The 14,542-nt window shown below is 33.2% G+C and overlaps 1 protein-coding gene across 3 annotated transcripts in view; it reads right to left on the bottom strand.

The window, feature by feature from the left end:
- The window catches only part of pns (DENN domain containing pinstripe), a 50,016-nt gene that overhangs the window by 27,218 nt on the left and 8,256 nt on the right, over positions 1-14,542 (bottom strand). For all 3 annotated transcript variants that reach the window (XM_089631758.1, XM_089631759.1, XM_089631761.1), the window contains exons 7-13: positions 12,436-12,570; positions 11,820-12,016; positions 10,594-10,702; positions 8,748-8,927; positions 7,217-7,398; positions 5,910-6,121; positions 4,534-4,740 (exon numbers count right to left, since the gene is read on the bottom strand). In XM_089631758.1, coding sequence (XP_089487884.1) covers positions 4,534-4,740; positions 5,910-6,121; positions 7,217-7,398; positions 8,748-8,927; positions 10,594-10,702; positions 11,820-12,016; positions 12,436-12,570 — 1,222 coding nt within the window. The remainder of the gene's footprint in view (positions 1-4,533; positions 4,741-5,909; positions 6,122-7,216; positions 7,399-8,747; positions 8,928-10,593; positions 10,703-11,819; positions 12,017-12,435; positions 12,571-14,542) is intronic.

The following is a 14,542-nucleotide window of genomic DNA, read 5'->3' as shown; positions in this document are numbered from 1 at the left end:
ATTATATAAATTCTTCATTATCGTAATAAAATATTATTGTTGAAGATGAATGAACCAGTGGCAAGGGGTGACTTATCTATAGATTCCCAAAATAAAAATATTTCAGTTGATTACACACCCGAATGCAAATAATAAAATGATGACTAATGAAAATGATTTCCAGTAGTTTACTTTATTTACGTTTTCCACACAAAAGGCGGGAAAATAATAAATAAAATAAATTGGCTTTAAATGAAAATAATTTTTATAATCAAAAAAAAGAAAAAGGCACAATTTGCTCCTAAGTATGAGTATCATTCTTTTACATAAATACTAAATTCTGACAGTAATTTTAATTCACTACGCAACAGACAAATGCATATTAATACATAATATTATTATTTATAAGCAAAGATCAAAAAAATATCATGCTATAAAGACATGCTTTGAAATAATGTAGAGGGAAAAAACCCATGTTCAATTAAATGCAAAATATGGAATTACTATGAAAATAGCAGCAATAGACAATAACGTCATATAATATTTTTTATACTTAAATTTTATTTAGTAAATATTTATTCTTACATGCATAAATATATCAGTTTATCATAAGAATGCAAAAGCTCGTATATTCTTATAGAATTTAACACCTAACTTCTGGTAGTTAAATGATGACGCATAGGGTATTATGTATTATAATGTAGATAGCAGCCCCTGACTAGCCTAGAATGTCATTTTGACTCTTGATAGTAGCTGCTATGCGGATACCGCCATTTTGTCCAAACATTGCTAACATTAACCTCATTGTTAGAATGAGTAAAATTGTCTACATCATCACTACTTGCCACGATGCGTTTCTAACAGGAGTGCATCGCGCCATTTTAATATCTTTCTTTGTTCAAAACAACACATATCAACAAATATCTTGATTTGAAACAATATAATTTTTAAATAATATTATTTGAGTACACCCAAACATGCTTTTAAAATGTAAATATTTGTCAATAATATAAAAGTTTTTTTTTAAATCAATGCTCAATTTTTGAACATGTCCCTTTTTTCCTTTCTGCCACAGAATGCATTCATAAATATTACACATAAAGTACTCTCACAGTAAACCGCCACTTGGTTATCAGATAATTACTATATTCCGCCATTATTTTTACTACATGCATACATTTAAAGCACAAAATCAAGTTCAATAATTCGCCAGTATTCGTATTTCAAATCCAGTAATGCGCCGCACGCTATTTTTTCTTTGATATAAAATGGAGTCTTCTCGCAAGCGTACATAACGCCATAACTTTAAACCAAAAAATGAATACCGGTGTTTGTTTGTTTTTATCATATTTTGTGTGTATGCACTATAATCCGCAACTTTCTTTAATTGGACACATGCCCAGTTTTTGGGGTGACAGATTAGTGAGAGAGTACTTTAGTATGATTTGCATTTTTTTTAATCTACTTTAATAAATTTATATGTAAAATTAGATATTATATACTTTTGTGTTGAATATATTCATAGTTCTTTTATAAACCTATATAGAGTGCTGAAAATTTAACAGTGAAGATTTTTTAAATGAATAATAATGGAGCTTTTTGGTCATACCATTATTTGACTAAATACATTTGTAACTTACGAAGGAAGGATTTCATAAATATGTATGATGATGGATTAATGTAAGAATTTTTATCAATAAATTGAATGGTGTATAGGTAATCTCCCCTTCCTCTTAATTACAGGTAGCTATTAGCATGCATGTTGTGTCACCCTATAAAGATGTAAAAATAAAGTGCATATAAACTACAAATGAATAAAAATTTTAAGATTAGAATAATTATAATTTAACTAGAAATATTATAATCGTTTGTATTACGTATTGTAATCAAAAATCTTAGCACAATTATAATTTTACTGGGCTGCGTTAGAAATATTGTAAGATGCAATGCTTTCTCACAATTTTACTGGGCTGCGTTAGAAATATTGTAAGATGCAATGCTTTCTCACAATTTTACTGGGCTGCGTTAGAAATATTGTAAGATGCAATGCTTTCTCACAATTTTACTGGGCTGCGTTAGAAATATTGTAAGATGCAATGCTTTCTCACAATTTTACTGGGCTGCGTTAGAAATATTGTAAGATCCAATGCTTTCTCACAATTTTACTGGGCTGCGTTAGAAATATTGTAAGATGCAATGCTTTCTCACAATTTTACTGGGCTGCGTTAGAAATATTGTAAGATCCAATGCTTTCTCACAATTTTACTGGGCTGCGTTAGAAATATTGTAAGATGCAATGCTTTCTCACAATTTGATAGGTTTTTCATGCCAGTACCTAGTAAAATTATATTTTCACTAACTATGGTTAGTAAGATTGTAGCAAAATGAATAGCATGGGCTGATTGGTCGGTAGATTAATGTCAATTTGGCGCCATGCAAAATCAGCCAATCACTGCAAGCTTTATCTCCCACCTTTCCCCTGCGCTTCCGCAGAAGTACAATCTTAATAACTGCAGTCGATAAAATTACATTTTCACTATATATCAACACGAAAGAAATCATAGCATCTTACAAGCTTTCTGACGAATCCTAGTAAACTTATAATTGTGTTCAACATTACCAGTAAAATTTTGAATTACAGTAATTCAAACGATTATAATATTTAATCATTAAAGCCAATATTAGCGAATTCAAACGAAAATTTGAAACAGAAAAATCAGAAGAAGATACAGTCGCATCTAGGATTGTGGATCTCAGTGGTAGAGCAGCGCCCCGGCAAGGCTAAGGAGTACAATCCTGGGTACAATTCTACGATGCGACCGTATCTTTTTCTGATTTTTCTGTTTGAGTTCGCCAATATTGTCTTCAATAGTTAAATATTACAATTTAAGGTTTTACTCATTAAGTTATTCCAAAAATATAAAGGTTATAATACTTCTAGTAAAATTATAATTTTACTAAATCTTGCAATATTATTGCGACACATACATTGTCATACATATACATAAATCTAAAAGCATTTTTTTTTTACTGTGTATTTAATGAATCAATATTGTCAAAGTGATAAATAATATATTTAAATAAATAAACTATTTCATTAGAAGTTAAAAAAAAACTGTGTCCAGATGCAAGAAAAGTGTGAAATAAAGAACATAACATAATAAATATGTAATAATAATAATAATAATATTTGGCTGATTTATATAGCGCCATTTTCGTGAAAAATCACCACGAGGGCGCTGTAATAATATGTATTGCAACTTATAAATCCATCCCAAAGGAATATGATATGTAGAAGTATTTATGACGGTGGGTTTTGAAAGGAGGGTCTAAAAGGAACATTATTTACGAATTTTGATAGTTAGAAAAGCATTGAATCAAATAAATATTTTGAAATAAGCTGTGTAAAAATAATTTTTCTTCTATTACAAAAAAATATACAATAATAATACATAATTTGACTCACTTTATGAAATACTGGGTGAATTTTATTACTTGATACTATGTTGGTTGGATTTGAAAATTATTAGCGTCTAAATTGAACCGATCGGGTTTATACATGTGGTTTTAACAGGACGGTCCCATGTCACATACAATTCATTTTAGAATGAAAATTCAGCAAGAAGTTTATCCAAGCAATCAGTGGCGGCTCGTGACTTTTGGGTTTTTTAACATTAAAAAAATGGCATTATTGATGTCGTTGTAGTCGAAAACGTTTTTTTTTTTTTTTTGCGAAAATTTCGTTTTTTGTATTAACATTTTCAGGAAATCGGTGCAGTGCATTGCCAAACTGAAATTTCCTTGAATCTTCATAAAATTTTCGAAAAAAAAAATTTTTTTACATCATCAATAATGTAGAATTTTTCGAACTTAGCACTCTATCAACTCAAGTATCAAAAGTCACGAGGTTATTATATCCACAGGCCTTCTTGATCCCCAGAATATCCCGAGATCCCCCCCCCCCCAAACTCTTTGTGGACGTTTGAAAAATAGATTTAAGGGCCTTTCTACTAAAAAGCTTGTAGATAAATCGTCTATGTCAATAAGTAAAGGACAATCGATTAACCATTAAAGCACAAATTTTGTGTAAAAACTGGACAAATTAATTAATAAAAAATATATGGTTGAAATAACATCAATTTGCACCACGGCTATTTGGCCGATATCATATTCCATACTTCACGTCGAAAGAAATTCATTTGATAATATATTAATTCATTAAATTATTCAAAAGAACAAATAATGGTGTCAAATAATAAAATTCTAACTGTAGGTACAATATGTGTAACTCTCTTAAAAATGGAGTACATTTCTCAAGTTCATGCATGCTGAACTGTAACGGACATACAATGTTTAATGGTACACGGTAGGACGTGAAGACAAATGTAACATGTAAGGTCAGATGCACACGGATGACTTTTGTCACAGCACCAATTTCATCACTGTTTCAAAATCCTGATGTGACTTTTATGGATTTTGAAACAGTGACGAAACTGTGCCATGACAAAAGTAACCCGTGCGCGCCATGCCCAAGAGTATAGCAAGAGTTAGCACCTCTCTCCCGTTGTGGGCAGGACGGGGGGTTCCAGGGCTTTGGCATCCAGCAGCGGGAAGGCCCGGTAGTAAGCGGCACGGTGTGGGAGCACCTCCGCAGGGGGGGCCCTCTCCTCAGGGTCACCGCGGGGCAGCAGCGTGCGCGGGGTGAGGCACGGCTCGTAGCAGGCTGAACGGACTGCGGGGCAATCTCCGCCATAGCGTTTCCTAAAAAACAATATTATTTGTTCGGTTAATAGCTGAGTGGACAAATGCGGATACAATTACTTTACTAGCTAAGTCCTCCATCATTGCACAAGCAACATTTTCCACTTTGAATGATGGTAGCAGGAGTTTTTCAAATATTTTCAGGTTATTAGTAACCCGGGATCTATACTTTAAAAAACAAAAATTATGTTGTTTCTTATTTTAATATAATGCGGGAAAAGTTCAAATATAGGGAGTACAAGAATAAAGGCATTGAGCAACAATCATGTTATACAAAAATCCTCAACTAGAAAATAAATAATTTAGCAGGCAAAATAAAAATATGAAATCAGAATTGAAGCATTGCCTGAAATGGCTTCAGCTATGTTTGGTTATTCAAATCTGAATATCCAGATAAATCAAAACTGTTTTCTCTGATTTCTCTCCCCCACTTCGTTCAGCCTCACAATATTCCTACCCCTATTGGTGATGCCAAAGTCCCACTAACTAAGGACAGTTGGGACTCTTGTGCAATATTAACACATTTCTGACGAGTATTTTTTGCGCTGGCGCTACGCTGTCTCCGAGCGAAAATAAAGGTCCTAAATTTCTTTAATTCGTTTTATATCGCTATATCTTCAAATATAATAAAAATATTTTAGTAAAAATTTCTACGTTGTAACTCAGCATACCCAAGCTGTAAAAGTAATTTCATAGTAATATTCGAAAATCGATTATTTTTTGAAATGCAACTCAATTAACTTTGTAATATGTTTATTACGGTCCGCCTATCGGTATTTGCCCATACCCGCTTCTTTAAATACGCCCGACATCTCTCGCTCGTATAATAACTAATAACGAAAGGCACGAAGATAAATATTAAAAGAAGACTTGCATTACGATTTGATAATTATGTAAATATAGTTGGGACCTTTACAAAGAGATTGGTATATAATATTCATATAAAAACATTGAATTATTCCTACTTTTCTGCCATTGAAATGAATCTGGCACAAAAGGTAGAATTACCCTCCCCGGCGTTAAGCATCAATCGACCGAACGGGTAGAACTAACTTTCCCGGCCGAAGTGTGTTAACATTAAAAAATTGTAAAAAAATCATGGAAATATTAGAGTAATTTTGTTATTATAAGATACAATATTAATAATGTTATAGTAAAAAATGAATAACCTCAGCATTTTGATCCTATTGTCGAAGAGTTCCAGACTGTAGTCCGAATCTCCCCAACTAGACATGATTTTATTATCGACAAAGGTGGCAAACATCTGACTCTCCAGGAACCGGGACAGGAAAGGGCGGTGGTGCTCCGGCTGATCTGACAAGAATGCGGCTTTGTCAAAGTTTTGCATTGAGTCACGACACGATAGCCATGATTCTTTGTCCTAAAACAATAAATACAGAGATCAAATACCTATTGGAAACCACCATTCTGGAATCGGGTTACGTGGTGAAATTACACAAGAGGAAATTACATACGGTAAAATCACAAGAGGAATAAATTAAACAGGAACAATGTAACATGTGAAAAAAATTACACTGTTTCAAATTATTTTTTGTAATTTAATCGATCGTCGAAGCAACAACGCGCTACTTGGCGAAATTCGAAATCACCTACTTCCCCCCGCTCCCCGTCCTTGACTCTTTCATTACCCTCCTAATTTGAGTAAACAGTGCAGCACGTGACGCGATTGCGGCCACACGCATACTAGGATGTGCCCTATGACCATCTCGTTGACAAAAGTTTAGTTATAAAAACAATTTTTATTTTTAACGTACATACATTCATATATTCTTATATTTATTGTTAATGTTGGCGAATCTTCTACAATAGAAGCTCCGGTTCCATCGACGTCAAACGTGCCTAAAATTTGCTACCTGTGTCCATCCAAGGCCCGGAGGATGACCAAACATCGTTGCACCAGATGTAGAAAGGCATTTGTGGTCCAGATAATGTTGACATATGTGTGGTCACTGTGTAGACTGATATTTTGATATTAATGTGTTCATTATAAACCTTACTTTTGTGCCATGTAACAAGTTAATATCTTAATGAAATATTTTTGATTTATTTATAGTGTTTTATTGCGTAGTCCACTAGACGAAAGTGTAGTTACAATGAAACAATGAAAACAGTTTAGTTATCTAGGGTTAAGAAAAAACAACCTAACCTAATGATTGCTTACAAAAATAATATGTGACATGTGAAATTTTTATACATGCAATTTTTTTCCATGTGAAATATTTGGTGTGCAATTTTTTGTGCATAATATGTACTTTCATAATTCATTCCGTGTGAAATTTCATGTTTGTTTAATTTTCACAACAAAATTTTATTATTTTTTTTCATTCTGGCATTAGCGTCAACAAGTACAGCCGATAATAAAACATACTATATTATTATAATTTTCTTTACACTGTAAAATTATGTACCTATTAAAAATTAATCATAATTATGCACTATGAAAAACATAACTCACTTGGTCGGGTAGGATAACGAACTGCTCATAGGCGCTGAACATGTGAACAAATCTATTTAAAAACGTCTCTCTGACGGCATTATTAAACCGCATGTCTTCTTGGTACTGTTCTTCGTCCGTCAGAACTTTTCTTCTGGCCGTTGGCATTACTTCTTCTGAATCCAAATCGTCTAAGTTGACACCTACAAACAGATATTGTTGATGCATTGATAGTAAATAAGTTGAAAATCACATTGCGGGGGAATAAAAGACGCTATTGTAAAAGCAATTAGGTAGGCGAAGGCTAGAAGGGACTTTTATGGGTAGGTTACACAAAGCCAGTAACAAGGGTCACTTCTGTGCGGGTGGTAAGTAGTAAGTTACCCTGGCGATGCACTACGTCGTGTAATATTTTAAATTGAGCCGCTATCAATAACAACCCTTACGTAGATGGCGATAAGGTTTAAATTCCCGCTTAACACCATCCGCCTGTTTTGATTTATGCATGAAAAAAACATGGCCAAAAAGTGCCTTTTATTTTATTTTGTGGATGTTCAGGAATAAATATTTATTTTTTTTCCCATCATTTTATAAATAACTTAATTTGCCACATTATACAATAAAATCATAACCGAAAATGGGTTCGTAAGTAGGAAATTTTCAACTTTAAAGCCGTTTTCATAGGCCTATACATTATTTTTTTCTGGGCTTATAAAAAGACTTATATAAAAAATACTCGATTATTTCATAGGCCAAGATGTATTCTACTCGCAGTATTTAATTAAAGCATCTGAAAAATTTCTAGGCGACCAAATTTTCAAACCAAAAACACATGATTTTGTATTACTACTTATGGCATCGCCTTAAGTAGTAATTGAATTGACTGGATTAGTATTTTATCAGATAGTATTGGATGGATTAGTATTTTCAATTTATATTTTTAATCACTCATATAATCATTTTTTACTACAAGTATAAGAGTTTACTAAATTGCATGTGTGGACGGCACTTATAATTTTTTTCAAGACAGTGATTTAATAATACTTTACTTAGTTAGCTGGCTACGTGTGAACTATCCATTAGGAACAAGAAATCTAAGCACCGTAACCAGACATTAACATTTTGTAAATACAAAATTTATTTATTTACCTTATTTTTTTTTGACAATTTATAGAATTTACAATATAGTTGTTATAAATAATAAATTGTAAATATGTTGTTATTACAAGTTGTAATTAAAAGTTAATTTATTATGAGTTAAATTCAGGACCTTTCGCAATCTGAATGTCTGCCTTCCCTTTGAATCATCTTGACTTCCCGAGAACTCATTAGCATATTCCCAGAGACGTGCCAGGCATGACCTAGCCTAGTCTTTATATTATAATGCCACAAATAATTTGATAGCGTTTATTTTGCCCTTTTGATGACTTGGTGATTTATTTTATTTGGGAATGTGTGTTGTGCATAATGAGATATATAAAATCCTGTTTGATGGGTATTGATTAGGGGGCATTTAGAAAAATATTAAAATAAATTATGACAATGGACATACCCGTTCTACGGACAATATCAACTATTCTCTGTAGGGCGTCCGACCTGGGTGGTGTGACCCTGTTGGAGTGGTGGTAGAGGGTGTAAGGTGGAGGGGAGGGGGGAGGAGAACCGCTGAGAGGCCGGCTCTCCTCCCAGTCCAGGATGTCATTGAAGGAGTGCTTGCGCCGCGAGCTGCCCCCTGGTGTGGACAACACATATACAAATGAAGCACCCAAGCTGACAAGAGACAACATGCAAAAGACAACTTACAAGAGACGAGATGTAGATGACGAGTGATGAATTAATTACTATAGTCACAAGTTACATATGGTAAAAGTAACAAGTAATTAATTACTCAAGTTACAAATGATGAATTTAAAAAGTCAAATGGCATGATTTTGGCAAAAGTCAGAAGTGATGCATTACTCGAGTCACAAGTTACAAATGACGAGTTAAAAAGTCACAAACAAGTGAATGTTGCCAATGCACAAGTGATGAATTACTCAAGTCACAAGTTACAATTATTTATGAGTTACCAAAATCAAAAGTGAGTGTTGCCAATGCACAAGTATTAGGACAAACTATGGAAGCATTGTGTAAGCATAATAAAATATTTCTATACATATACCGATTAACTCAACAACAAAGTCTTGTAGGCGCTTTTATGTGACGGTAATGTAAAAGTAACATTAAAGTAAAATAAAAGTAATGTAAAAGTAACATAAAAGTGAAATTCTGGAGACACATCTTCGGAAAACGAAAACAGAGAAATATTTACTGTTTTTTTATGTATTTAATATCTTAACAGCGTAAATATTTTAAATTGTCCAGAGATAAAAATATGCATAATCCAAAAATAGTAGCAGTTACATATATGCTGTTCCAAGTCTTCATGCTGCTAAAAGACATGGTATGCCCAAAATTTAGATTTTTTAATATTTTACACATTATTTCTAATGTTTAAATGAAAATAGCAAGTGGATAAATTACTTTACTAGCTAAATTAAAAAAAATTAAAAAAGACAAAAAACTAAGAAAAAGTGGGAAAATCTACAGACTCACACTTAAATAGATATTTTGAAAGTGAATATATTATTACGGTCTGATATCAAAATCTGAAAAGTTTTTACTAAAATTAATTTAAGAAATTCGTGAATGAAGAGGCGACACAAATATACATCCGCGAAATTTCACACTGCAGAAATTTCAAAGTAGCAAGCCAAAAACAAGTCGAATTGTTCAAATTGTAGTGCTTTCGATTTTGTAGTTTTAATACTAAACTGCCACGCGTCGCGTAAGGTTGTGTGCTACCTCTATGTCAATTGCATTAAAAAAGTGCTAAAATGCCCCCGTGTGCGATGACAAAATGTTTTAATTACTCTGCAAACACTAGTAAAAGCCAAGTAATTACAAAAAATAACATTATTTGAATTGTTTCCCGAAGATTTTCAGCGCCATTAGAGAAAGTGAGATAGCGAATGTAGCAACACACAAGTATAAGAAGGACAACCTAATAGCAGTAGGTCGCCTCATACAGTATTCCGTGTTCATCTTGTAGTATAAGCAAGTAAGCGTGATGTAGAATGTAGTATTCAACAGAAAACGCCGCCCACTATTGTTTATTTCATTCATACACACATATTCTTTGAATGTCTATCTTTGTCGTACATGAACAACGTTTGAATTAAGAATTTACTGGGAACAAGAGTGTTTGCAACATTTTATCTTGAGTTTATGAGACAATAGCAAAAAGATTTATTGTAATGTCATTGATTAATACACATATCCAGATTTGAAGTTCATGAAATACCAAACAGACAATGAAGCATAAAATATTGGCATAATTATAGCAAAATAATTCATACCTGAGGGTAATGTACAGCTGCTAGACATGGGATCCTGCAAATGGTACTTCTGTGTAAAGCCATTTATTGGTGTGTGGAATTTGGTCTGTTCATGTGACGGCCTCGCAATCTGTTGGACAAATAATTAATCATATTTATTAATATGTAATTACTAGCGCAGATCTATGATATTATAATTGTAGGATTTGTGAATTGATTTGAAAGAATTTATTTAAAAAAAATATTTGCCTCAGGATCATTGCTTTTCGTCATTGTCAATTTTAGAGACAATCAGAAATTTAACTTTCGAATGAACACCACTAGTAAACTTGAAAAATTACAACATATGTCAAAAATTTAAACAAAAGAAATATACATTTCAATTATTAATTGATTAATCTACATAAATAAAAATGTAAATGTTTGTTTGTTCAGAACCTTAAATTTCCGAAAATTCTTCACCGATTGCTTGTAAATTTTGACACAAGGTTGCATTCGAATAAGCGTGTGTTTTTATATATCTATATTATATAGATGTCACCTGTGACAGGTAAAAACATGCTTTTTTTAAAAATATATTAAAATATATATTCATAACCGAAAATGGGTTTGTAAGTAGGAAATTTTCAACTTTAAAGCCGTTTTCATAGGCCTATACATTATTTTTTTCTGGGCTTATAAAAAGACTTATCTAAAAAATACTCGATTATTTCAAAGGCCAGGATGTATTCTACCTGCAGTATTTAATTAAAGCATCTGAAACATTTCTAGGCGACCAAATTTTCAAACCAAAAACACATGATTTTGCATTACTACGTATGGCATCGCCTTAAAGTCCCCACAAAGGTAACAAATATTAGCAGTTCTTTTTAACCTAACAAATGGTTTCAATAAGATCTATACTATTTAAGTACCTTGTATTCATAAATTGAGTAATTCTTGTTTGATTGCTTATTGATTTAGAAGTCAAATTTCACAGACAAAAGAGGTTAGGATGTCAAATTACACATTTGAATTGCAGATTATCAAAATGTGTATGTTTCAAATGACTCTGAAAAGGTTAAGGAATATAATGAAGCGTAAAATTAAGTCAACATGTAAAAAATACAAGGCATCGTTTCTACATATAAGTATGAGAATGTCACAGAGCTAAGACCGACATTATGAATGTTATTAAAGCGGCGGAATCGATGAAAGTTATGCGGTTGGTGTGTAGGTAGAAACAAAGGCAGACTGAATGAACCTACCTGAAACTTCTCCAACAGCTGCGACAGCTCCTCGATGAAGGCATTTCTGTAAGGGAACACGGGCAATTCTTCAGGCAGCTGAATGTTGGGCTTGTCGATGTCCACCAGGCACAGGGCAGCCTCTGAACCCACCACGATACCTCGGTTCATGCCGCTGTTCCCGCCCAGGGACGAAGGACCATTTTCAGAGTGTAATCCTGAATTGAAAATGAAATATAATATTTTCATACAGGATATCTTAGAATCTTGTGACCATGTATTTATGCTCCCACTGTATGTTGAGAGCCCCGTGAAACAAAAAGTTTTCTTCTGTACCTTTTCTCATTGCTGATATATCACTAATATACTGAAAAGATGATCGGATCGAAGTGTATTGTGGATGTGTCTGTGTGCCCGAAGAATGATAATTTTTTTAATCTTACTTCAGCTGAAATTGATTAAACAATGTAAAATGCTGAAATTATTCTCAAACAGATGATCAATTTTATTGGCCTGTCGGAAGCCTAGGGAGTCAAAAGGTCTTATGTAAATTGGGGACATCAGTTTTCTTATAAATCGGTATAGATCACACTTCTAGGGACACATAGATAATAATAGCAACTAATGTTTAACTCACCCATTACGAATGGAACGGGGGCATCCAGGAAGTGATGAAGGGGTGTCGGTAATATGGGAACATAGACATGGGCCCAACAGAATGGAAAAAGTAATCCAATTATGCATTCGGCCACCAACATTAAACGGTTGTAATCTAAACACAAATAACATGCAAACTGATTAAATATCTAACATTAATATGTATGTACACAAGTTTGAAGATTCAGAAATCTATACCTACATGTTATAATATTACAAATCTGGGGCTTGATGCTGGAAATGCTTACGTCAAATTTGTAAATCGCTCAGGAATGAGAATTGTTCGATTTCTTTGTGTAAAAAAAAATTAAACAATTTTCTGACTTCTACATTATACAGGTCAAAATTTCATCAATAGTAGGTATTCATATCATTGAAATAAGGGACATTTTAGTTTTACACTTTTTTAGTTTTTTGGTATCAAAATCAAATTACCAAAAACTGATACAGGCACTTCTGGCACTAACTCCCAGATAAACAGGGTGTCCGGGAACAAAAAAAGATTTCATAAGAGAATAAATATATTTTTTATTAAGTTATTGACAGGAAGCGCTGCAATTAAATAGACTGACAGAATGGCAGCATTTAGGCGCGGGACGGTAGATTTAGCAAAAGAGCAAAATTACAAAGCCAGTCCCACACGCCAGACCAATTTTACATTTTTACTTGTAAAGTACCCCTAAAAGTTGGAATTTCGAAAAAGTTATTTATCTTTTTCAATTGTACTTTCGTGTAAAATCACCACCTGAAGTTAGTACACTTTACCCCCGGACACCTTGTATATGAAATTAGTTTGTATATAAAAAACACTTGAAATTTTAAAAAAAATATGTATAGGTCTGTCCAAAATGGAAAAACTAAATATTCGAGGAGGGGCCCAAAAGTAACTGGAATTCTCTTCTGGTGGGCTGGCCTCATCTACTACAAACTTACACCCATTAAGTAAGAACCTCTATGAACTGCATCAGTATGCCAGCAAACATTATTATAAGAAGCAGCATTCGTCTTCAGTAAAAAATGTCTATGGTCATAATAGTTCCTACATAACCAATCTGATGATGTTAAAACTCTGGGTTGGTTGGAAGAAATGGCAACAGGGGGGTATAACCCCAGTCGAAATTGGAACTGAATGAAAGACATGGTAATCTCCATGGCTTGTCACACAATTGCCTAACCACATCCACCAGTAAAAAAAACTCTGATTGTCTATTGAACTGAAATTCGTCAATGGTGTGTGATTTAGACGAATCTTATGCATAAAATGTGTCTAAAATATTGGCTTGGTATCTATGGTTGAATATAGGACCAATTTATTTCATACAAAAAGCACGGATTTATCGATCTAGTGAGTTGTTTATTTATGGTGATTGCTAGCTGAGTGTAATATCTATGGTGGTTTGAAATCTTTTGTTTCTTGTCATTTCTTGTGCGTTTATAGTTGCGGTCCCGACGCCAACATAAAAGTCATTTTGAATATCTTATGAAATGTCGATTCCTAAAGTTCAGTATAGCGTTAAAAGCTGTACAGATTTCAAATCAATTCGACGTAAGTTTCTGACCTACTTTAAGTTGCAAGGAGAGTCTGTTTCGGGATTGAATGTTTCGTTGTGAATTGAATACCCGATATTAGCAAGATGTCCGTCAGTTCGTGGCTCTCATTTCTCAATCGGAAGCAAAAGGCCGAGTGGTTCGTTGAGAAATTGCGCATTGCCAATGCTTAATCTTCATGATGTCTCAAAAACGAAATAGGACTCGCGATTGTAACAAAAAATAAACATGTGCGAATTATTCTTTTTGTTTCTAATTTGTAACAGCCTTAACTTAACTATAATACGCACTATCCTTCCAGGATTGTGCGTTTTATATCATGCAAGGTGTAATTTCATCGTTCTACCTTATTCAGTAATGATTTAACCTGTTATCAATAATTTATTGTTTTGCTGAAATAAAAATACTTAACATGTATTTTTATTTTATTTATTTTTAAAATAATATTTTAGGCTAATGAATTGGATAGGCTCTGAATGAGAATTATATTGTCTATGATCACGCCTTTTTTTTGAGCTTACTCTATCCTGGTCAGTAGT

Source organism: Hesperophylax consimilis, chromosome 5, assembly GCF_061612785.1.
Source record: "Hesperophylax consimilis isolate HC1 chromosome 5, BYU_Hcon_1.0, whole genome shotgun sequence".
NCBI lineage: Eukaryota > Metazoa > Arthropoda > Insecta > Trichoptera > Limnephilidae > Hesperophylax > Hesperophylax consimilis.
This window is presented reverse-complemented; position numbering and strand designations above follow the sequence as displayed.